The sequence below is a fragment of the Rosa rugosa genome, chromosome 3 (genome assembly GCF_958449725.1).
Source record: "Rosa rugosa chromosome 3, drRosRugo1.1, whole genome shotgun sequence".
NCBI classification, from domain to species: domain Eukaryota; kingdom Viridiplantae; phylum Streptophyta; class Magnoliopsida; order Rosales; family Rosaceae; genus Rosa; species Rosa rugosa.
Genome location: NC_084822.1, coordinates 39,630,515 through 39,652,792, shown reverse-complemented (window position 1 = coordinate 39,652,792; position 22,278 = coordinate 39,630,515). Strand labels below are relative to the sequence as shown.

General features: G+C 36.8%; 3 protein-coding genes and 1 long non-coding RNA gene across 7 annotated transcripts; 2 read left to right on the top strand and 2 right to left on the bottom strand.

Moving 5' to 3' along the window:
• Window positions 1-1,697: 1,697 nt before the first annotated feature.
• On the bottom strand, window positions 1,698-8,154 carry LOC133735573 (uncharacterized). The gene is made up of 10 exons (XM_062162977.1): window positions 8,040-8,154; window positions 7,830-7,883; window positions 6,604-6,654; window positions 6,134-6,190; window positions 5,961-6,020; window positions 4,761-4,808; window positions 3,498-3,545; window positions 3,051-3,098; window positions 2,586-2,633; window positions 1,698-1,887 (listed from the first exon to the last, which is right to left on the bottom strand). The coding sequence occupies exons 1-10, from the start codon at window positions 8,116-8,118 to the stop codon at window positions 1,832-1,834; spliced, it is 549 nt and encodes a 182-aa protein (XP_062018961.1). The 5' UTR covers window positions 8,119-8,154; the 3' UTR covers window positions 1,698-1,831.
• Window positions 8,155-8,714: 560 nt separating this feature from the next.
• On the top strand, window positions 8,715-9,856 carry LOC133735923 (uncharacterized). Its single transcript, XR_009859347.1, has 3 exons — window positions 8,715-9,092; window positions 9,206-9,276; window positions 9,561-9,856. It is a non-coding gene; the product is annotated as an uncharacterized LOC133735923 (long non-coding RNA).
• A 786-nt stretch (window positions 9,857-10,642) lies between these two features.
• Window positions 10,643-13,073, bottom strand: LOC133736770 (uncharacterized). 2 transcript variants are annotated; one of them, XM_062164366.1, is made up of 5 exons: window positions 12,988-13,073; window positions 12,229-12,306; window positions 12,022-12,119; window positions 11,602-11,918; window positions 10,643-11,303 (listed from the first exon to the last, which is right to left on the bottom strand). In XM_062164366.1, exons 2-5 carry the CDS (start codon window positions 12,235-12,237, stop codon window positions 10,915-10,917), a joined length of 813 nt encoding a protein of 270 aa, XP_062020350.1. In that variant the 5' UTR covers window positions 12,238-12,306; window positions 12,988-13,073; the 3' UTR covers window positions 10,643-10,914. The 2 variants fall into 2 exon arrangements, with proteins under 2 accessions (XP_062020350.1, XP_062020351.1); XM_062164367.1 differs by lacking the exon at window positions 12,988-13,073 and adding an exon at window positions 12,718-12,925.
• Window positions 13,074-15,043: 1,970 nt separating this feature from the next.
• On the top strand, window positions 15,044-21,718 carry LOC133738639 (transcriptional corepressor LEUNIG_HOMOLOG-like). Of its 3 annotated transcripts, none has more exons than XM_062166216.1 (19): window positions 15,044-15,251; window positions 15,362-15,432; window positions 15,733-15,801; window positions 15,959-16,056; window positions 16,262-16,371; window positions 16,505-16,773; window positions 16,876-16,951; window positions 17,074-17,185; window positions 17,290-17,339; window positions 17,428-17,673; window positions 18,176-18,253; window positions 18,508-18,729; window positions 19,096-19,237; window positions 19,340-19,449; window positions 20,013-20,162; window positions 20,370-20,525; window positions 20,612-20,728; window positions 20,862-21,059; window positions 21,227-21,718. In XM_062166216.1, the coding sequence occupies exons 3-19, from the start codon at window positions 15,770-15,772 to the stop codon at window positions 21,368-21,370; spliced, it is 2,310 nt and encodes a 769-aa protein (XP_062022200.1). In that variant the 5' UTR covers window positions 15,044-15,251; window positions 15,362-15,432; window positions 15,733-15,769; the 3' UTR covers window positions 21,371-21,718. The 3 variants fall into 3 exon arrangements, with proteins under 3 accessions (XP_062022200.1, XP_062022199.1, XP_062022198.1); XM_062166215.1 differs by having other exon boundaries at window positions 15,045-15,256; window positions 16,499-16,773; XM_062166214.1 differs by having other exon boundaries at window positions 15,046-15,251; window positions 16,499-16,773.
• The last annotated feature ends 560 nt before the right edge of the window (window positions 21,719-22,278 follow it).

The window sequence follows — 22,278 nt, the reverse complement described above, 5'->3', positions numbered from 1 at the left end:
TCAGCATCAATAGCACTTGGCACCGTAGCATTAAATGAGAAGCCCCCAAGAAAAAGCCCCTCAGAATCTCTGAACACACCCCCAAAACCTGCTCTTGTAGTACTTGAAAATGAACCATCCGTATTTACCTTTATCCAACCTGAGGGAGGAGCCTCCCAAACCACTGGTATAAACTTTGGGGCCTTTGCTCTGAGTGGAGAGACTCCCAACAATGAATAAACCAGCACTGCAGACGTAATTCGAGCGCAAGGAACAAAGTAACACAGCGCTGAGTCCTTGAAAGAATAAATAAGGAACTGTTTAAATCGCCAGGAAACAAATACTCTCCCATCAAGCCTTATTTTATTTCTTTCAGTCCATATACACCAAACCAGATTGCAAACAGCTAACCTCCATAACAGTTTTGAAGCAAACGGAATCTGGTTTAATAAAACTGGAGAGAAGAGCCCTTGTAAAGAAATTAACGTTGGGTGCTGTAGGCGGAACATGGCAAACAACCAAGTCCATACGTCATGAAGCATAGGGCAATTGAAGAAAAGATGGTGTACAGATTCCACATCCGAGTGACAGAGTGAGCATTGAGGCTGCTCAGTTGCTTCTCAAAGATTTTGCTTCTCCATCTTATGCATCTTTACGTACTTATCAGTTAACACCATCAAATTAGCTAAGAAACATAAACCAAGTGGTGATAAGAAACACAATCAAAGTAGTCATCGGAAACATAATCAGACTATAATCAAACTAGGAAACGTAATATTATCACAGGATAATGTTTCTCAAGAACATCACAGTGGTTTTTCAGAGCAAATTGAAATTGGAATAAAACTTCACATATTTTAAACTAGCTAATGATGTAAATTTCCATCTTAAGCTTCAATTCCATCTTAAGCATCAAGCCCTGAGGGACCTCAAATCTTCAATCAGAGCATTTATATCCGAGAAAGATGAGCCACCATCTAGAACAGCCCTTGTTGCCATCTTACCAAGCGCTTTGGCTTTGCCGCTTTGCTTCTGATTTTTTCACCCTTCACCACCCCCCATGATTCTAGTCAAAGCCTTTTTTATGGCTTCCCTCTTCACACTATCCTCCTCAAATGTCGACCACTTTTGAGCACCACCCCAACCCAATATCTGGCTCACCACCTTCTCACGTAAAACTGCTCCACAGACGCCGGCCAAGAGATCATTGGCACCCCAGCAGACTGATTCAAGGAAAGAGTTCCATCCACAATGAGTCACAAACCCTCCAATAGCTTCGTACTCAAGAATCGCTGCTTGTCGTAACCAATTACTTGGGATGCTCGTTTCATTACTGAACATTTTTTACCTTTTGATGCAGAGAAGATCTTGTCTATCCCACTTAGTAAGAGGTTTAAAATGTTAACCAGCACCGTACCTACAACGGACCCAGTTATCTTTTTTTTTGGGAGGGGAGGGGGGGGAAGGGTTGGGGTGTTGGTGGAGAGCGGATGAGTTCGGGGATCCCACTTAGTAAGAGGTTTAAGATGTTGTCAACTAGCACCATACCTACAACATCCAGTTACTGGGTTGGGTTGGAGAAAAGGCCGATGAGTACGGGGATGGGGAATACTGGTAGAACGGGTGCTTCAAACTCCAATACAGTAGGGTATTGAATCAAAACAAATAAAAATACGAAATGAAAAAAAAAAAACAAAGCCAAAGAAAACCCCACGACATATCCACAAGCGCCAACATACATATATCCAATAGCCAAGTAATTTCTCACAAATATTTAGGTAATAAACATAGAACATAAACAAAAAACACTTCGTTTCCTCGAACAAACCCAATGCTACCATCCTCACACACGCTAAAAACATACTCTATCTATGTGGTATAAAAGATCACCGGTACCCTTCTCACAATCTGCAAATCAGAGAAATGTATGAATGTTAGTAACCTGCAGGTGCTTAGCAAACTTTAACTTAATTAGGCAGAAAAGAAAAACGAAAAGGACTCAATTATGAGTTAAATTTCCAAAAATATCACTTTAATAAGAGACTAATTCATGTAACCATGACATTGTAGTTCCGTAACTGTGACCAAAAAAAAAAAAAAAAGAAGATTCTGAATCTCTGATTAAAATATGAGTGCAGATGCAACAAGAATCCCATCAACAATGTCACTCTATCAACTGTAAGATCACGCATGGACAAGATAGACCATATGATATCTTAAAAAACTATTACTAAACTAATTTACGGCAGTTATATGTTAAAAAAATGACTTGGCTGGTGAATTAAAATGCAAAAACCGAACATTTTGTCTAATACCAACAAAAAGAAATGAATGCTGTCACTTAGCTGCTTATGGCCAAGTTCGAGTTGGAGTTGGAGTTGCAGTACACAGTGAATAAGTGAGTGTTTAATGTGTAACAAAACATATGGAGCAGCAATGCAAAATGATCTCCGACACAAAATTGATCAAAGTCTCTGGTGTTTCATCCAATTAAATGATAAAAAAATAACACTTTCTATTTTCTTCAGTACAGTACTACATACGCAAATCCAAGACGACTTCACTTGCAGACTTAAAAAATAAAAACTAAAAAAATAAATGCATACCATCTCGGGAAGGAAGAGTGGCAATCCTTGATTCTACTGACCGGCAGCCTGTTTTGCAGTTACATTATTAAACACAGAAAAATAATAACAGCAATGATACTACAGGCTTCTTAAGAACACTTGGTGCTTAGAAAAATTTCTAATTGAAATGCAAAAACCAAACATTTTGTCTAATACCAACAAAAAGAAATGAATGCTGTCACTTAGCTGCTTATGGCCAAGTTCGAGTTGGAGTTGGAGTGGCAGTACACAGTGAATAAGTGAGTGTTTAATGTGTAATGAAACATATGGAGCAGCAATGCAAAATGACCTCCAACACAAATTGATCAAAGTCTCCGGTGTTTCATCTAATTAAATGATAAAAAATAACACTTTCTATTTTCTTCAGTACACTACATACGCAAATCCAAGACGACTTCACTTGCAGACTTAAAAAAATAAAAACTAAAAAAAATAAATGCATACCATCTCGGGGAGGAAGAGTGACAATCCTTGATTCTGCTGACCGGCAGCCTGTTTTGCAGTTACATTATTAAACACAGAAAAATAATAACAGCAATGATACAACAGGCTTCTTAAGAACACTTGGTGCTTAGAAAACTTTCTAAATGAAATGAAAAAACCAAACATTTTGTCTAATACCAATAAAAAGAAATGGATGCTGTTAGTTAGCTGCTTATGGCCAAGTTGGAGTTAGAGTTGCACCACACAATGAATAAATGAATGTTTAATGTGTAATGAAACATATGGAGCATCAATGCAAAATGATCTCCAACACAAATTGATCAAAGTCTCCGGTGTTTCATCTAATTAAATGATAAAAAATCAACACTTTCTATTTTCTTCAGTACACTACCTAAGCAAATCCAAGATGACTTCACATGCAGACTTTCAAAAAAAAAAAATGCATACCATCTTGGGGAGGAGAAGTGACAATCCTTGATTCTACTGACCTGCAGCCTGTTTTGCACTTACATTATTAAACACAGAAAAATAATAACAACAATTATTCTATAGGCTTCTTACAGACTCAGTGCTTAGAAAAATTTCTAATTTAGGCAACAAAAAAAAAAAAGGGCACTCAACTACTAATTGGACACATTAATTACTATATTTCAGAAAAATATCACTTTAATGAGTGACCACAAAAAGCATGCACACATCTTGGGAAGGAAAAGTGCAAAACAATGATTCGATCAACCTGCAGCTGCAGCCGCAGCCTGTTTTGCTGTTACATTATTAAATTCAGAAATATACTAACAATGATACTAGAGGCTTTTTATGAAAACTTTAATATGCAATTAGAGAAGCCTATGAATCTCAGGAACACCTCCAACTCACTTTTTTTTTTTTTTTTTTGATATGGGGTTTGGAACCCAGCCTAGTTGGGAGGTTTCGTATGTCCTCTCCATTGAATCCAACTCGCTGTTTTTTAGTGCTTAACAAAATTCCAAATTTAGGGAAAAAAAAATGGACAACCACCTATTTAATTGGACACATTAATCACTATATTTCAAAAAAATATAACTTCAATGAGTGACCATAATATATGTAAGCCTGACTGACATTGTAGTTTCGTAAACGCTGGGTAGCTACGTGGATGTATCAGTGATGGACGACAACAACAACAACAACAAAAAACAAAAAAGATTCTGAATTTCTGAAGATCAATATCATAATATATAAGAGATGCAACAGGATATATGATCCCATTAACAGACAAATGGTCCATATTAACTGTCAGCTAAGATCACAACAAACAAGATAGAACAAATTAATGGTATCTTCAAAAACTAAAAGTCCATATTAACTGTCAGCTAAGATCATCACAAACAAGATAGAACAAATTGATATCTTCAAAAACTAAAATAAATAAACTACTGTGTGACATTAAATAAAAAAAAAAGGGATACTGCAACTTAGCTGCTTAAGGCCAAGTTGGAGTTGGAATTTCACACGCAACGAATAAGTCAGAGTTTAGTGTTTATAAAACATAAGAAGCTGCAATGCAAAATGATCTACGATACAAACTGATCCAAATGTTTGACAAAGTGTGTCATCTTATTACATTATTAAAAGTCAACACCTTGTTTTTCTTAAGAACAGACTGCCCAAGTAAATCCAAGATAACTTTACTTGTTTACTCGCAAACTTTAAAACAAAAGGCATGCATACCATCTTGGGAAGGAGGACAGGCAATCTTTGATTCTTTCAACCTGGGGCCTGTTTTGCGGACAAAAGTCAGATACAGAACAATGATAACAACATTAAACAAAAAGTAACAACAAACTAAATAAACGGACAAATGACGATGATGTAAAAACCAAAAAAAAAATATATACAGTACAGTGAACATGACATTAATAATAAAGATTCCAACAGTGCCATATGTGAAAAAAATGGAAGAAAAAAAAAACAGAAGTTACAGGTGCAATGAGATAATGTAGGATATCAAATGAATATAATGGAGGACTTATCTTCAACAACTATGACTACTATTTAATCTGAGGAATACATCATGCACAAACCAATATGGCTTGCCAAGAGAAATTCTCTCCACACACATAGATCCAAAAATGTGGGCATCATCTAATAATACAAATAAATTACTATCAGTATAGAAGCCAGATATTCAACATAGTCTGGCTCAAAGAGCATAGAAAAAGGTTAAAAACATACCAAATGAAGCCACAAACTCAAAGGAGTGGCAGGTATCAGCATAGGGTAAATGAAAATGACTGGTCGTAGAAAGGTAGGGAAAGAGAGCAGAGAGTTGGGATAGAGATTGCCGGGTGGGCGTGCAGAATTATTTAAAGGTTTTACTCATCTTCCTATTTAAACCGTCAATCCAATTTTTTTTTTTTGGGGGCAAATGTGGTTAAACTTTTTTTAATAAGACAATCTTAAGTTGGAAAGCAGAGGGGTCCACATCAGCGCACAACGTTGCTATGAATGGTCCTCTAGCAAAACCAAGAATTTCAAGAAATAGCAAAGCTTGGGGAATTTTGAATGGAAATAACATAGTAAAAGTGCCGGTGATTTAACTCCAACTTGCCGTAATTTTTCTAGCAAAACTGAAATTTCTGGTAAGGGTACTATGTCAGGTTTATGAAACTGCTAGAAGGTCTAGTCATGTGAAAAGAAAATTACTCTGTTAAATAAATAAATAAATTAATATATATACATATATATATATATATAACTATAGCATTCTACATGAACCATACATGGTGAATGGCTGGTGAAGTTATCTTCAATCACAAAATTGATCGCATGGTATTACAATACAATATACACACACACAAAAGAATACAAAAAAATTAAAAAAAATTCAAAACAACCCGAAGAAATTCCAAGACATTTTGCGGCACAAACCTGGAAACAACGTTTTGTCAGGAACAAGGGCAGTGAATTTGGATGCTCCACGGAAGTTACCTTCAATCACAAAATAGACCGACATTGTATTTCAATACCAAAAGAATATTAAGCCCAAGGAAATTCCAAGACGATATTCTTCACAAACGTTAAAATGAAAGGCAAACTCTTACCAGGAGCAAAAGGGTCACAGGCGCTGATAGTAAAACCACAAGGACGTTTGCTGCTAACTGTTTGTGATTATATTGTCAGATAAGATATTAGATTGTGACACGCACTATGTTTGCAAAGAAGAATTTAAATAAAAAAATTTTAAACACCCTAAATTTATATATATATATATATATATATATATATATATATATATATATATATATATATATATATATTTTCATCAGAAATTTCTTGTTGCTAAAGGAGGGATAACAACCTTTGACAGTTTCCTTTTTTGTAATTTATCTAAATTTTAGATTATCGTTGATGTCCTTCGTAAAGCTTAATTTAAATTAGTTTTTAAGAAGGGTAATCATGTAGGTTCAGTGGAAGGGGTTCTCTTATAATAGTATAGATAAAATCAACAATCCTTTGGTCCTTCAAAAAATCCAAGATACACACAAACTCTAAAACAATAATAAAAGCATACCTTCATAAAGACGACGACGTATGTCCAGCAATTTTTCGTAGTTCTTGGTACCTGTTTCACAGTTACAATGTTAACCCAAAATAACAACACAAACACCATAAAACTTAAAACTAGAAAAATAATAAACAGACGAATGGACAAAGATGTCAAAAACACAGACCGATACAGTTAAAATAAAAAGAGAAACTGGTTCTTGAAAAGAAAAGAAAAACACACACAGAGAGACACAAGCAGAGGGGTTTCCTGTGCAATCAGCTGTTAGATCCCATCAACAATTACTTTCTTCATTCATTCTATGTAGGGAATAAAAATTACTTCAATGGGGCAGAATTATCTTCAAAGCTATATTGTCGAATGCATCATGCAGAAAAATATGGTGGCACCAAGATTATCTTCAGATGCAAATCGATAAAAGAATCCTCTTTTTACGATTTAATTATTCAAAACAAGTCAAGGAGAGATAATCTTCCTCATAGAGCATATAACTTATCAAAAGCATACAAAATGGAGCATCAAACTCAAAAGGAGAAGCTGCAGATGCAATTGTAGAATAGCTATGCAGGAGAAGGGTAAAAGATCACCGGCGGGGGCAGGGGGAATACCTACTTATCTTTTCCTCCCATTTATTATCTAATATTTTAATTGATCCAAGTTCTAATCTTTTTTTTCTTTTCTTTTTAACATTGAAAAGATATTCTCATATTAAAATTCTGTAAACTCTAAATAGAGGGTCAGACAAAAAAAAATTAACAAGAACAACAACAATATTAACAATAATAAATAAATAAAGAACCAATCCACTGGAATTCTCCATAACTTAATTTTAAATATAAGCTAACTCAGTTCAATTAGTGCACAGCCTGAGAAATTAGACTCACAATTGTCACACATAACAGTGGAGTAGTTTGAAGGTTTTTATTTTTAATCTGTGACTATAACTAACATTAAATATAATGTTACTATAACTAACATTAAGCTAACTCAGTTCAATGAATGAATCTGTGACTATAACTAACATTAAATATAATTGCAGATGAGATGCCATTGACAGAAATGAGATGTATGATGCAATAGACAGTAATGACATGTACATAAACTTCACGCATAGACCAAAATGAATTCAAACACTAGAAACTAGCTATAGCTATATCAATTATATGAAGGGCACCAAATTGATCACACCCAAGTGCAAAAACAAAAATATACACCAAAAATCAAAATCTTACCCGGTTCAAAAGGGTTACCGCCTTCAAGATGCGGGTATATAACGGTCTGAGCACCTAAGTATATCAAAACCTAAATATCAGACCTCATCACATATTGTATAGTATCATAAATAAGCTAATACTTGCAGCAAACTCCGAAAGAAAAATAAGCTAATGAAGCCCAGATCATCTTTCTCACACAATAATCCTACCAAATTCAGAAAATCTTACCAAGCGCAGGTGACTTGTTTGGTTTCGATGATGATGATCCTTTCTTCTTTTTTGATCGAGATGATGATCCTCGCGCCATTGCACAAATTGGGGATTACCGTTCGGTTTAGTTTCGGGGATAAATAGAATCCTCCCAAAGCCCAAATGTTTTTAATCTGTTTGGAACAAAGGCCCAGCCCAAATCTGTTTTAATTTATTATTTTATTACATTTCCAAAAACAACAAAAGCACTTCCTTTCTTCCTTCCATTATTCCATAGCATATCTGGCGTGAGGCTAGTTTCTTAGCAGGTGAGGTGCGTTGGCTCATTATGGTAATTTAATTTCCTCAGCTGCTTGATAACTTAATTTAGTTTCTGGAATATAAGCAAACAGGTAATACAGCGACGTAAAAACCTCAGCTACCTACCGATTAAATCAATAAACAACTGCCCCACACATTCCTTGCAATTATGCAAATGACTACTTTCATTATTGACACGCTTGGGATAATGAAATTATAGAAAATTACATACAAGTGTCAGTTTGAAACTTTAATTAACCTTAAAGCCACTTAATTCTTTTTGTACAAATAAGACCACTTCCATCCACATATTATTTTGTCCGTGACAATATTACCCTTCTACCTAAGAAGCCCAATTCCATCAGCCTAACATCGATCACAGATCTCTCTCTCTCTCTCTCTCCTCCCCCCCCCCTTCCTTTCTCTCTCTCTCCTGTCAATAACAAATCTTCACGTCTTTGTCTCGGCTTCCAATTCCGGCGAACACCAGCACGGCGCTATTGGACCTTGCACCACCATCGTCACCTTCAAATTCCAGAAAAAAATTACAGATCGAATGAAAATGAGAGAGGAGCAGGAAGCTCGTCGGCGGCCGTTTGATCGCTGCTTGATGATTGTGATCGGAAAGGTGAGAGGAGGATCGCGACGATGATGAAGGTGCACGGCGAGGCGAGGCAAGACAGCTCAGGCATCGACGACATCATCTAGGGCTCAGTTTGGTGTCGACTCCTTTAAGCCTCTTGATTTTCAAGCCACCTGATTCTCATGAAGGTAATCACTATCCTAATTACTGTTTCGATTTTTTTTTTTCTTGGAATTGTGAATTTTGTTGTCATGGAAAAACTGGATCGCGTTGGCCGACTGAAATTGAATCTCCGGTGCAGGGCGCGGTTTGGCCACTATATCTCTGTAGCAACAGCTCCGACGCGTCTCATGCCTCCACCGCGTATCAAAGGTATATAGTAGCTTTATATACCTATGGTAGTAGCTTTTTATTGATGGTCCAGTAGCTTTATACATGTTTTATAGTAGCCTTATGTATCTGTGTTAGTAGTTTTTTATTACTGATCCAGTAGCTTTGTTGTATGTTATAGTAACATTTTGTATTTATGACAGTAGCGTTTTAGATTGCTTATTATTATTATTATCGATCTTTTATAAAGAGTACGTACCACGTTTGATACATTGTTGTTTTTAGTTTTTATTTCAAATAATTTTGTTGTATCTTTGTTCTTGCAGAGTTCTTTCCCTTTGCATTTGTAGTAGTAGATTTTGAAAATCATGTGAATTTGGATATTGAAGCCTATATTGACCAAGAGATCATTCGGCCAACTAAAAATTTTGGAAATGAAGGCTCGTGCTGAAGGTGGCAAATGATGCATATGGGTCTAGAGCGTCACCATTGAAAAATGACAGTAGCATTACAACATTGACAATAGCTTTATACAACTATTGTAATAGATTTTCACAACTATAGTAGTGGCTTTTTACAAGTATGGAAGTAGCTTTTTATATAGTTACATTATTATTGAACCCTGCATATGTTTTGTAACATTGATTCATTGAATATGTTTTCTTTTCTCGATTCCATTAGCATTTTATTTTTATTGTATCCTTTATATTGTCGTAGTTTTCTTAGTCTCTGATAATAGCTTTCTCAGTCTCTGAAAGTAGCTTTTGTTCTACTTGATTATTACTTTTGGCGTTGATGAGAGTAAGTTTTGGTGGTGCGAGAGTAGATTTTCTTACTGGTGAGTGTAGCTTTCTGGTGTTGGTGACGGTAGCGTTTATTGCTGGTGAGTGTAGCTTTTGGTGTTTGTGACAGTAGCTTTTGTTGGTGACAGTAGCTTTTGTTGGTGACAGTAGCTTTTGTTACTGGTGACAGTAGCTTTTGTGACATCGCGGGAAATCTCACCGGAGTAGCTTTTGTTACTAATGACAGTAGATTTTGTTGCTGGCGACAGTAGCTTTTGTGACCTCGCCGGAGATTGCCGGAAATCTCACAATAGTAGCTTTTATTGCTGGCGACAGTAGCTTTTGGTGTTAGTGACAGTAGTTTTTGTAGTCGCCGGAGGTCGGGCGGAGACCCGCCGAAGGTCGACCGGAGACTCACCGGAGTTGGCCGGAGGTCGACCGGAGACCCGCCGGAGACCTTGCCGGAGAGAAGAGAGAGAATGATTGTTGACTTTTTACTCTAGTGGCATTTATGTAAATATGTTGATTTTTAATATCCAAAATATAACACCTTTTTTAATCTAGTGGCCTTATGAGGGAAAAAACTTGTTAGTGGCCTTATGGCTAAAAAAACATTCAAAGATGCATTTATATGTAATTAACCCATGAAATTATTATATTATTAATCAATTATGCAGGAAGAGGAAATATTTCCTCAAGAATCCCACAAATCCTAGAGTCTGATCAGCTAGGTACAAGGGACTATGTTGCTTCTTTAAAATACAAACATTGAAAAAGGGTGGTAGGAGAAGCAATCAGTACCAATACAAATCAGAAGCAAATCGAATCACATCTTCCCTCAAATAGGTGAAAGTCAAACCACAAGTCTGAAAAGACAGAAATATTGTCCATATAACTCTCAACTCTGTGACATTGGTGTGCCTGCATGACCATATCTCTCCATAACTTTTCTTGTTGCCAGTGCTGCAGCCTCACTTGCACGCAATGTTCCACTTGCCATGAGTGCAGCAAATTCAGCCGCAATCTCTTCTTGCACCTTACTTCGAGCATCCCCAAGAGGATCTACAACCCCATTGCCAGGTTTAAGAGAACTCCCTGACTTTTTATTCTCCTCCGGCTTGGAGAGCTGCCCTCCAGATTTTGATTTATCAGCAGCCGCATTGTTAGAATTACTCAAGGGTTTCGTCACATCAGCTGTTGGCTGGACTGCAGAAGGAGGCCTGAATTGTGGAGCTTGAGGAGCAGCGCCACTTTTCAAAGTCATTTCCAAATTTTGAATCATAGGCACTGTAAAACAACGTCAAAAAACAATGAGTCATGCACAGAAAACTTGGTTGCATTATTACTTATTCACCCTTATTAACAATCCACACAATTTCATATTCAATTTTATTTTTTATCTGGAATTATCTGTTTCTGGAATGAATCTAAACCAAACACACCAAACAGGAATTAATAAACTGAACTACTTTGATAAGATATTCACTTGGATGCATCAGAACCATAATAACATCAGGCCTCTTCAAACAAAGAAACTTCACAAGAAAGACACAATAAATCTTAGACCGGCTATCAAACAACTTACATATAAGAGCTCCCATTGGACTGCTCATAATTTCATTAGGAAGCTGCAGAATATAGTCGGGTATGGTTGCACCAACCAAAAACTGAGCAACCTCATTGCTAAAGTTATTGCAATTGTGAGTTACAAGACTATAGGTCTCCGCAGTATATCGGGGACTGATCTCCTGTAAATACGACTCAAAAACATCCTTGGGGACATGTGTTTCACCTAATTCTACCACCCGAATTGGTGTCCCATATGGTGTCGCTCCAGCAGGAGCGTGTTGTATGCCTCCCCCAAAATAGTACTCGTTACCGTAAACTGAGACTCCTGTATGCCTGTAATTGAGAACACAAATAGAGGATTAAAACCTCCACATGACTTGCTAAACAACATACTCCACACCTGTGCAGTGCTCCATTGAAAAAAAAACACACTTACCATATGCCCTCAATGGCCTTCCCTATGAATGCCATAGACATCTGTCTAGCTAGCCCTTGGCTTAGGTCATATACATTCAAAGTAACCCTATGACCCTCCTGCACAAAGTTCAAACGCATCAGTTCAGAAACTGCAATGCACCCCATTAGTATATCCGGGCAAGGAAGATAAGTAAATAACACTCAGATAGATAGTAATAATGCATACCTCTGCCATCTGTCCCACAGTTCAGTATCAAAATACTCAGTAAAAGAACGCAGCAGTTGTTATGCTAATCAAGAGTACCTATTCAAATCACAATCCAAATTGATCAGAACTGTGGGTAAGTAAGGATCGCAATACAACAATCATCCCAAACACGACATAGAGAATTCCCAATTCGGAAAAATCAGTTCTCATCATCCAAAGTACACAAACGCCATTCCTACAAGATCATCTAATCAGCTAATCTTATACCCAAAAACAATTTAATACACGCGGCAATCCTAGGCTCCAAACTTCATGGAACTTGTAGCATATGCACCCAAAAACACAAAAAAACAAAAATTTGCTATTCAGAAAGCATTTTCTCTGTTAAAACAACATCCAAACTAAGTCCCACATCATTATGCCATATCATAACGCAAAGCACAACCAATAATTGCAACTGCATTCCGAGAAAGTGCTCAATTCCAGCCCTTCAGATCCTGAATTTACCTTCGAAAACGTCAAATTTCAGAACCCAAAAACGAATAGACAATACGAGCGGGATCCAAACAAAATCAAATACAAAACCCCCAATTCCAAACCAAAATCCTCCAGACAATCCTAGGACCCCAACAACTCGGAATGTTCTACAATCCGAGAAAGCTGGAGCATTACGAAACCAAATTGGAATCGAATTCCCGAAAGAAGCCAATGAATTAGGTTTTGAATTGTGACATTGACGAAGAAATTCAGAAAGAGAGAGAGAGAGAGAGAGGGTACCTGAGCGTGAAGCAACGAGGAAAGTCTCTCTCTATGTCTTCTTCTCTACGAATGTGAAAACGCCCCAAAAATAAAGCAGGGGACTTTGGGTTGGTTGCTTCCATTAAATACTTGCACCAAGTGGGCAACAGTTTGACCCAAGCAACGCCTTCTAGAATGTACCGTCCACTTGGATGTCGACACGTGTGTCTTCGAGGAATTTATTTCCTTTTTCGGCGCGACCTTTCGTTTTCCTCTTCCCGCTGAAGGAATATTTTTTTTATTTTTATTTTTACCACGCGGGCCCTTGAGGAATCATAGATTCTCTTTTTTGGCTTTCGCTTTGGAGAATGATGTATTTGTTGTCACGCTTTATTCTCCATCAGGCAAAAATTTATTCTTTGTTAAGCTCTAGAACTGTAAACCGATCAGAATAAAGGAAAAAACCAGTCTTGTATTAGTTAATGGTGGGGTTATTACTTATTACTACATTTTTATTTTTAAGGAAAGGAATTTAATTCGATATGAATTTTCGGGAAAGGAGTTTAATTCAATTTTATTTTTAAGGAAAGAAGTTTAAGTCATTCATACACTTCCCAAGAAAAATATCTTCCGTAACAAATTAAATTTGAGCTCTCCTAAAGGTGAACTAGAGAGTTATTCAAAAAATAAAAAAAAACGGTGAAGAAGTTTTCCTAAGCACACAGGTGATGCGAATAAAACACTGGAAAATTCTTAGGTAGGGACTTCCCCACTAAGTGGATATAGGGCAAGACAATCAGACATCAGAATTTTTTTCCTTGTTTCGAAACTGCCCCTGCTTTTTAAAAGTGCAATACCCAAAAGACCCCCATGCTGGGGGTTGATTGGTCAGCCCTATATTCACGTGGGGAAAGCTGCCCCACGCAAGTCTCTCTCATAAAATACCACACTCTAGCGAATAAATAGAAGTCACTTATTGTCTGGCCGCTTGTAGGTGTCAATTGCATTGAAAATAATTGCCAACCCTAAAAGGACGATGATCATGATTACAAGATTGGATATGACTTATGAGGACCAAACACCAATCCAAACATCCAATAAGGTCTAATACTTGAACCAAATCATTACCGAGCCACTTAGAGCATCTCCAACAGCTTCTCTATAATTTCTCTATTATAGATAAGCAAAAATTAAAATCTTCAAAAAAATTTATGCTCTAACTCCAACAGATTCTCTATTTTACAAATTCCATAATTCTTCCTTAAATCATTCCCTAAAATTTTGCAGATTGCTGTAAATATAGGGAATTTTGTTTTCTCTCTCATTACTATCTCTATTTTAGGGATAATTATAGGGAATCTGTTGGAGTAAAACAGCTAAATTTTTCCCTAAAATGGAGAAAAATCAAGATATGGTGAAGCTGTTGGAGTTGCTCTTAGTAATAAAAGAGGGTAGTAAAGACACTCTTTGTATGAGAAATTTTTTATCTTTTTAAAGTCTGGTTGGGTAAAATAATTAGGTTTTTCATTATGGATTTACTGATAGAATTTATGGATTTATTGATAGAACTAGACATTAACGTTCTTTTAAATAAAATTTATTGTTTACAACATCTTTCAACCGTTAAACACTTTCAACTGATTAAAAAACTTTTAAATCTTATTGAATCATTAATGCAAAAATTCCAAGTTAAAACTCTTCGTGTGAGCATTTAATTGACTACTCGATAGTACCCTACTTTCAAGTCTTAATTCGATCATTTCTTTTCTTTTATCTCATCTTTTTTTATTCAGTGTAACTTTTACCATACGTGCATCTCATACATACATGCATAATAAGAAAAGAATGCAACTTACGCCTCCGCTGAGTTTTAAAAAAAAAAAATCTAGCGGCGTCGCTGTATATCAGAAATCAATCGGACCAAGTCTGAGTCCGAACTGGAACCCCCCACACACATGTTCACCAACTAAAGAGTGTTTAGACATGGATGGACCATACAGCCCAAACGGCATCCCCCAAATAACGGACTCACACAAACATGACACCCGAACCTCAGCTTCGGCGGCTCCAAACGTCCTCATCAACCCCTCTCAATAATATCTTCCTTTGCGATTCCTACTCCACTTTTTTCTCTTTCACTGTTCAAAACCTCTCCAGCTCCTCTCTCTCTCTCTCTCTCTCTCTAGTCTCTACTTCAGTTACACTCAACACCACTCCATTATTTCTCTCCGCTCCAAAAGCCATTGCAGCCAAAATTCTCCACGCTCCTCTCTCTCTCTCTCTCTCTCAGGTGAATTGAGCAAGTAAGGTCTCGGATCATTTCCACTCTGCAATTTCCATTTTTTTTTTTTTTGGAGATGTTTCTTCAGCTGAGCTCTGCTGAATTTTTCGGTGTTTGTTTTGGTTGATGCAGTTTTGGCGCTAGGGTTTATGAGGTGGAGATCGCGCCGGACGGCACTGTAGAGGCGTTGATCCGTTTCACTGGTAAGGTTTGAGCTGAATTGCGATGACAAGTGTTGGAATTTTGCGATTTTGTTTTGATTTTGACTCTGTTTGGTTAGTGAGGAACTCGATTGTGATGATGAAAGGGAGAAATGTTTTACAAGTTGTGCATTATGTGATTTTTAGCTGCTTGAAGAATTTCAGTGTAGTTCATGATGATAATTTGGAGGCAATGATTGTTAAAATTTATGAATTTTGATGGTTTTGGTGATAAGGAGTGATTTTGTAGCTGTTCTAGTTGAATATCTGTGGATGAGGGGATCTGACGATACATAATTGCAGATCAAAACAGTGATTGCACCAAGTGAAAAGGAGGGACATGGCGCAGAGTAATTGGGAAGCTGATAAGATGTAAGTTTTGGATTACCTGTGCTTCTATATTCAATGTTTGGTCTGCATGTGATTTCTTAATTTGTTGTTGGGTGTTGTTCTTTTCCTTTTTGTGCTCTGGATCGATTATCAGTTTGATATTTACCTTCTTTGACTTGTTTTTTTTTTTTTGCTACAGGCTTGATGTTTATATTCATGATTATTTGTTGAAAAGGAAATTGACCGCTTCTGCAAATACATTTATGACTGAAGGGAAGGTTGCTACAGATCCAGTAGGTAATGCTGTCAGCTTTTGAGAATTTCTTAATTTATTAGTAATAATTAGTGTAACTGATTATCACTTTTGAGTTGTTCTCCTTTTGTTGTCATATTGACAAAACTCTACATGGTATGTGTTTGCATAACGTTGTTTTAAATGACGTCATGGTATGTGTTAAGTGAATTTCTCGAGAGTAAACATGTTTTAGATTTGGATATGCAGCAATTGATGCACCAGGAGGATTCCTCTTTGAATGGTGGTCTGTTTTCTGGGACATATTCATAGCAAGGACAAATGAGAAGCACTCAGAGGCTGCTGCATCTTACATTGAGGTTTGCTCATTATGTTATATTTAGATTTTGCTCATTATGTTATATTTAGATTTCTTTCTCAGCAATATTTTCTTCCGAAATAAAAGACGGGTGCTTATCTTTCTCTCTGAATTTGTTTCACTACAAGGCACAGCAAATTAAGACGAGGGAGCAACAACAGTTGCAAATGCAGCAGATGCAGATATTGCAGCAGCGTAATGCTCAGTTACAGCGTAGAGATCCAAATGCTTTAAATGCTATAAACCCTGAAGGGGTAATGGGGCAACCTTCAGCCAGTGTGCTAGCCATGAAAATGTATGAAGAACGCATGAAACATCCTCACTCAATGGATGCTGAAGCATCCCCAGGTCTTACTGATGCCAATAGGATTGCCCTTCTCAAATCAGCTACAAATGCACAAGGGTACATCTCTTTATTCTTCATCATTACTTGAGCTTCATTTTTTCTTCTTCATTTCTTTTCTCTGGCCAGAATGTCTCATTTGTCTATTTGGTTCTCATTCAGCCAGTTGACACAAAGCAATTCCGGAAACATGTCTGCTGCTTTGCAGCAAATGCAAGCACGCAATCCTTTGACCACTGTAAGTACTCAGACTATAACCTTTATGCTACATGTATTTTCATTATCTAAATCTATTAGATTTAGTTTCTTCTCTCTCTAGCATGCTAAGTAGTATAATACGTGGACTTGTGGAGATTGTAGGACATCAAAAGTGAAGTTAACTTAGGTACAGCTCAGAGAAGTTTGCCTATGGATCCTTCATCGATTTATGGACAAGCAATTTTACAGTCAAAATCTGGATTGGGTGGTGCAGGTAACAATAATTGATCCTATCTTTTGAGAAACAACCTCACTCATGTTGGGAATAATGGTTATTCTAAGATATTTTACATATGAATGCTTCTGTTTTCCTTTCAGGATTGAATCAAGGTGTCACAGGTCTTCCTTTGAAGGGTTGGCCTCTTACTGTAAGTTATATACGTCTCATTCTTCCTGAAGCTTCTTATATCTAGTGTAAGTTTATTCACCTCTTATTAAAACTACCACATCACACAGGGAATCGACCAATTACGACCAAACTTGGGTGTACAAGTACAGAAGTCAAATTTTCAGACCCAAAGTCAATTCCTTTTACCACCTCAACAACAGCAAGTCTTGGCACAAGCCCAGGCTCATGCACAAAACAACCTTGGAAATTCAACAAGCTACGGAGATCTGGATCCTCGTAGGTTTTCTGGTTTGCCTAGGAGTGGCATGAATGCAAAAGATGGTCCATCTGCAATGCAGTCAAGTTCACCAAAGGTAACCTTTTGAATGTTGGAGACTAATCTTTTCAAGATTAAAATAAGTAGCACGCATATGGATGCACAGACAGTTGAAATTTTTCACCTTTTTACGTAATTATGCTAGTCTGATACCTGTATGGTTTTGCAATGTGATGTATTGGTCCTAAAATGAGTAAAACTTTCAATTATTGTACATCGACATGCACTGTATTCCAAAGGGCTTAAAATTAGTGCTTGTATACTGAACACTCTTTCTTTCCTTTGTTTCCACAACCCCAATATATGGAAAGAACATAGAAGACCTGTTTTGAATATTGGGTTTCTATAATTTAGAATTCTGTTAACTATATTATCACCAGAGCTCCTGCTCCATTTTCTGAAATCTTGTCTTCTATGCCCTTTCATATTTTTTCACTGATGTTGTCAGTTTTTGTTTCATGTATTGTTGGAGTTTGTTTGTTGGTATTTAGTGGTTTTAAAATGTCTTAACTTTTTCGCTTGGTTTTGGTGTTCAACAGATAAAAATGCCTCAGATGCAACAGTCTTCCTCCCACTCCCAACAACATGACCAATTGCAGCAGCAGCCATTACAACAGGTTGTGTGTTGTTATCTTTGTGTGTGTGTGTTTTTTTTTTTTTAGCTCTTCTTAGGGATACGAGGTTGGACAAGGACAGTAATTGCTATATCTCTGAGCTTACTTAATGTGAGCTGTTTGACAGAACCAAATCCATAGAGATGATGATAATTTCTGCTCCTAAGAATACCTTTTCAATAAGGACATTTGTTTTACATTATTTAATTTAGCTGATCCTAGTCTATTGCTGTTATTTTTCTTTTTTCTTTCTGCAGAATAACAGAAAAAGGAAACAACACTCTTCTTCTGGACCTGCCAACAGCAACAACACGGGAAACACTGTTGGCCGTTCCCCTGGTTCTCCAGCATCAACTCACACACCAGGTGATGGAATTAACACAGCCAGTAGTCTGCAGCATGTTAACAACATTCCGAAAAGCTTGATGATGTATGGTCCAGAAGGAACAGGAGGTCTTCCTTCATCTTCCAATTTATTGGTATGACATTAAATTAAACATATGAACTTAAGTTTCCCTTTCAGATGCTGTACGGTTGCTCTTGATATGAGAATGCATACTGGGGTTGGTTTCTAGAGTGCTGGTTTCTATATTTATACTTGTGGATATTCATTGTTATCCAGATAATGTATATAGTACTCAAGCTGTCAGTTTATTTAAAATTTTGTCTAGTTCTTCCCATGAAAGAATTATGCTGTCGCTGTACTTTGTACAAAGCATGGTTCTCTTGCTGAGACTTCAGTGTGTTTTTTGAGATCCAAAATTTGTAGATATCTTATATGGTGAGACAAAGAATCTAGTTAAGAATGAACAAATCTTCTCTAAGAGCATCATTTCCTAGTGCAGGAAGACATGGAACGATTTGGAGATGTTGGTACCTTAGAAGATAATGTGGAATCGTTTTTGTCACCTGATGGGGGAGATGGGAGGGATGTATATGGGACACTGAAGCAGAGTCCTAGTGAGCCCAGGAAGGAGTCTTCTAAAGGTAAGTTATTTATATTACATTGCATTTGGACTCTTGGAGAGTTAGAGAAATTTTTTTTTTTTTTTTTCACTCATTAAGCCGTGGCCACATTCTTCGTTTCAGGTTTTACCTTTGGTGAAGTTGGTTGCATAAGGACCAGAAGCAGCAAAGTGACCTGCTGTCACTTTTCTTCAGATGGGAAGTTGCTGGCTAGTGCTGGACATGACAAAAAGGTATACACATGTATAATACTATGTCATATAGGATCACAAATAATTTAATTTACAGAGGGTTTAAGTACCTTTTTTCTTGGTAAGCATTCAAGCATGTATTATCGGTGTTTTGCGCACTCTTGATAAGCAAATTAGCAATGTTTGTACTATCAATCATAGTCTTTAAATGTATCCTTGGCCTGATGCGTTCCTGTACATTATCTTGTCTTGTCTTGTGTTTTTTTTTTTCTTTTAAAATAATAATAATAACAATAATATTGACAATAATAATAATAATAAATAAATAAATAAAATCTCATTTTTGTCAAGGGTGAGATGATCTACTGGATCCACAGGTCTCACTAGTTTCCATCAAGGTGAAAGCTCCATTGCAACTTAGCAATGTGTGCATTGACATGTTGAAGGAATGTGTGCATTGACATGGTGAAGCGGTAAAAGAAATTAGGAAATATTGATTACCAAGGATTCAGTAGATTATATATGTAACTTCTATGTGTGTGAGGAAAGGTATGATCGATCTTGAGGTGTAGAGAATGACATGAATTTTTTTCTTTTGTTATCAGGTTGTCCTCTGGAACATGGATACCCTGCAGACAGAGAGCACTCCTGAAGAACACAAGTTGGTCATTACAGATGTTCGTTTTAGACCAAATTCATCTCAACTGGCAACAGCTTCAGTTGACAAAACTGTGCGATTATGGGATGCAGCCAATGTAATTTTCTTCACTCTCTTTGAGAACCATCAGCTTTAGTTGATTGTACCTTGATCAATTATTGTTTTCACCTCGTAAGAACCTCTTTCTTAATTATTTATAATTGTAGCCTCTTAGAAACCTTGTTATATAAGATATGGAGTTGCTCTAATTCATATGCATTTTCCTTATACTAGCGCTGTTAAACTATCTATCTTATTGTGGCAGCCAAACTATTGTTTGCAAGCATATACAGGGCACAGCTCACCTGTTATGTCCCTTGACTTCCACCCTAAGAAGACCGATCTATTTTGTTTCTGTGATAGCGACAATGAAATTCGTTACTGGAATGTCAGTCCATTCTCCTGTACTCGTATTTCAAAGGTTTGTCATCTTCCGACATCTACCAAGATTCAGAAATTATTTATTTATGAAAAGCCAGCCTAACATTACCTTTATCATTTGGGTAGGGAGCTACTGCACAAGTTAGATTTCAACCAAGAGTGGGACAATTCCTGGCAGCAGCATCAGATAAAATTGTTTCCATCTTTGACGTCGAAACTGACAGGCAAACACACTCATTCCAGGTACCATGGATGAGAAGATAGTGTTGTGGGGTTAATTACCTATGATATTCTGATTGGTCTCTTTGTTGAGGAACAAGGGATTAGAGTAGATCTTCTTTCAATTTATATGACTAATCATCATCCTCAATCTCAGGGGCACTCTGAAATGGTAAACTACATTTGTTGGGATGCAAATGGAGATTTTGTGGCGTCTGTCAGTCAAAGTTTGGTGAAGATTTGGTCGTTAGCTTCAGGACAGTGTATTCAGGAGCTTGGCTCAAATGGGAACCAGTTTCACTCGTGCGTTTTTCATCCAAGTTATTCAACTCTCTTGGTCATTGGAGGAATCTCGGTGAGTTCTTACACCCTTCTAGCAATAACATCTTAAACATATACATGCAAGTATATGATGACATTTGTAGTGACTGGCCTTGACAATGTGGCAATCTATGTCAGCAAGATATGCTACAATGTAAAAGGCTGATCTAACTAATAGTTGCTTTCATTCTTGTGAGGTAGTCCTTGGAGCTGTGGAACATGGCTGAGAATAAGAGCATGACAATTCCGGCACATGAGAATATAATCTCAGCTCTGACTCAGTCATCCGAAACCGGAATGGTTGCATCTGCAAGTCACGATAGCTCCGTCAAGTTATGGAAGTAAACTCAAAAGTTTTTGGGGATCTTGGAGAGGCAAAATCTGGGGGGAGAGTTGGTGGCCGAGATTTAGAATTTATAAGCATTAATATTATAGCAAGTAGAGTCATAAGCTTTGACCAAAAAAAAAAAGTCATAAGCAGTTCTTTCAGGTATAATATCATATACAGTAATTTCCGGCCCCTAGAACAATTTTCATATTAAAGTAGAATAATGTCTCTCTTCTGGGTTACTGCCCTTGTCTAATATAATCTATCAAGTTAGTAACTTCGTTGAGAAGAACATCGGTATTTTACCATTGTACTGTGAAAAACTGTTAGACATAATAACTAGTTTTACATAGTATATTCCATTCTCTCACCGCAAGAAGCACTGAATGCAAAGCAGGAGAAGCGCACAGAGCAAAGGTATGCAATTTTAATGACCAGATTGAAAATTTACCATAAGGTGGTTAGCTACCATATCTCTAACTTTCCCACCTTCATCTCATATCTAATAGTTATATGTTACAGAAGTCACATTAATAGTTTGCCAAACTTTCTAACAAACCGTTTGATGAAATGTCCGAATAATACGTGTGCATATTGTTTTATATTATACACATTATGTATTTTACTAACTATGGTTATATGTTATGGAAGTGAGTTTGTCAGTTATATCAATGTACATAAACATCAAGTAATCAGTTTAATTCATATGTAAATTTTTTTGATAAAAGAGAGGTCAACATTTTATTAAAATTTGGAAACTTACATATTGTTCAAATCAGCTGCAATAGCAGCAGATAAGAAGGAAGGAGTATTAAAAACCAAAAAATCTTGACTAACACTTGCAGCATGTGCTGCTATCAGATGCGCAACATGATTGGCATCTCGTTTCACATGGACTACCTTCACAGCCCGATCTTCAGCAAGA

Coding starts and splice junctions, on each gene's coding strand:
- LOC133735573 (XM_062162977.1), bottom strand. CDS start 8,118: ATGGCGCGAGGATCATCATCTCGATCAAAAAAGAAGAAAGGATCATCA. Junction 7,884..8,039: donor AAACAAGTCACCTGCGCTTG/GTAAGATTTTCT, acceptor TGATATACTTAG/GTGCTCAGACCGTTATATAC. Junction 6,191..6,603: donor ACGTCGTCGTCTTTATGAAG/GTATGCTTTTAT, acceptor AATCACAAACAG/TTAGCAGCAAACGTCCTTGT.
- LOC133736770 (XM_062164366.1), bottom strand. Junction 11,919..12,021: donor AAGGCCATTGAGGGCATATG/GTAAGTGTGTTT, acceptor TCTCAATTACAG/GCATACAGGAGTCTCAGTTT. Junction 11,304..11,601: donor TCCAATGGGAGCTCTTATAT/GTAAGTTGTTTG, acceptor GTTGTTTTACAG/TGCCTATGATTCAAAATTTG.
- LOC133738639 (XM_062166215.1), top strand. CDS start 15,770: ATGGCGCAGAGTAATTGGGAAGCTGATAAGAT. Junction 17,340..17,427: donor TGAAGGGTTGGCCTCTTACT/GTAAGTTATATA, acceptor CACATCACACAG/GGAATCGACCAATTACGACC. Junction 20,163..20,369: donor GATTATGGGATGCAGCCAAT/GTAATTTTCTTC, acceptor TTATTGTGGCAG/CCAAACTATTGTTTGCAAGC.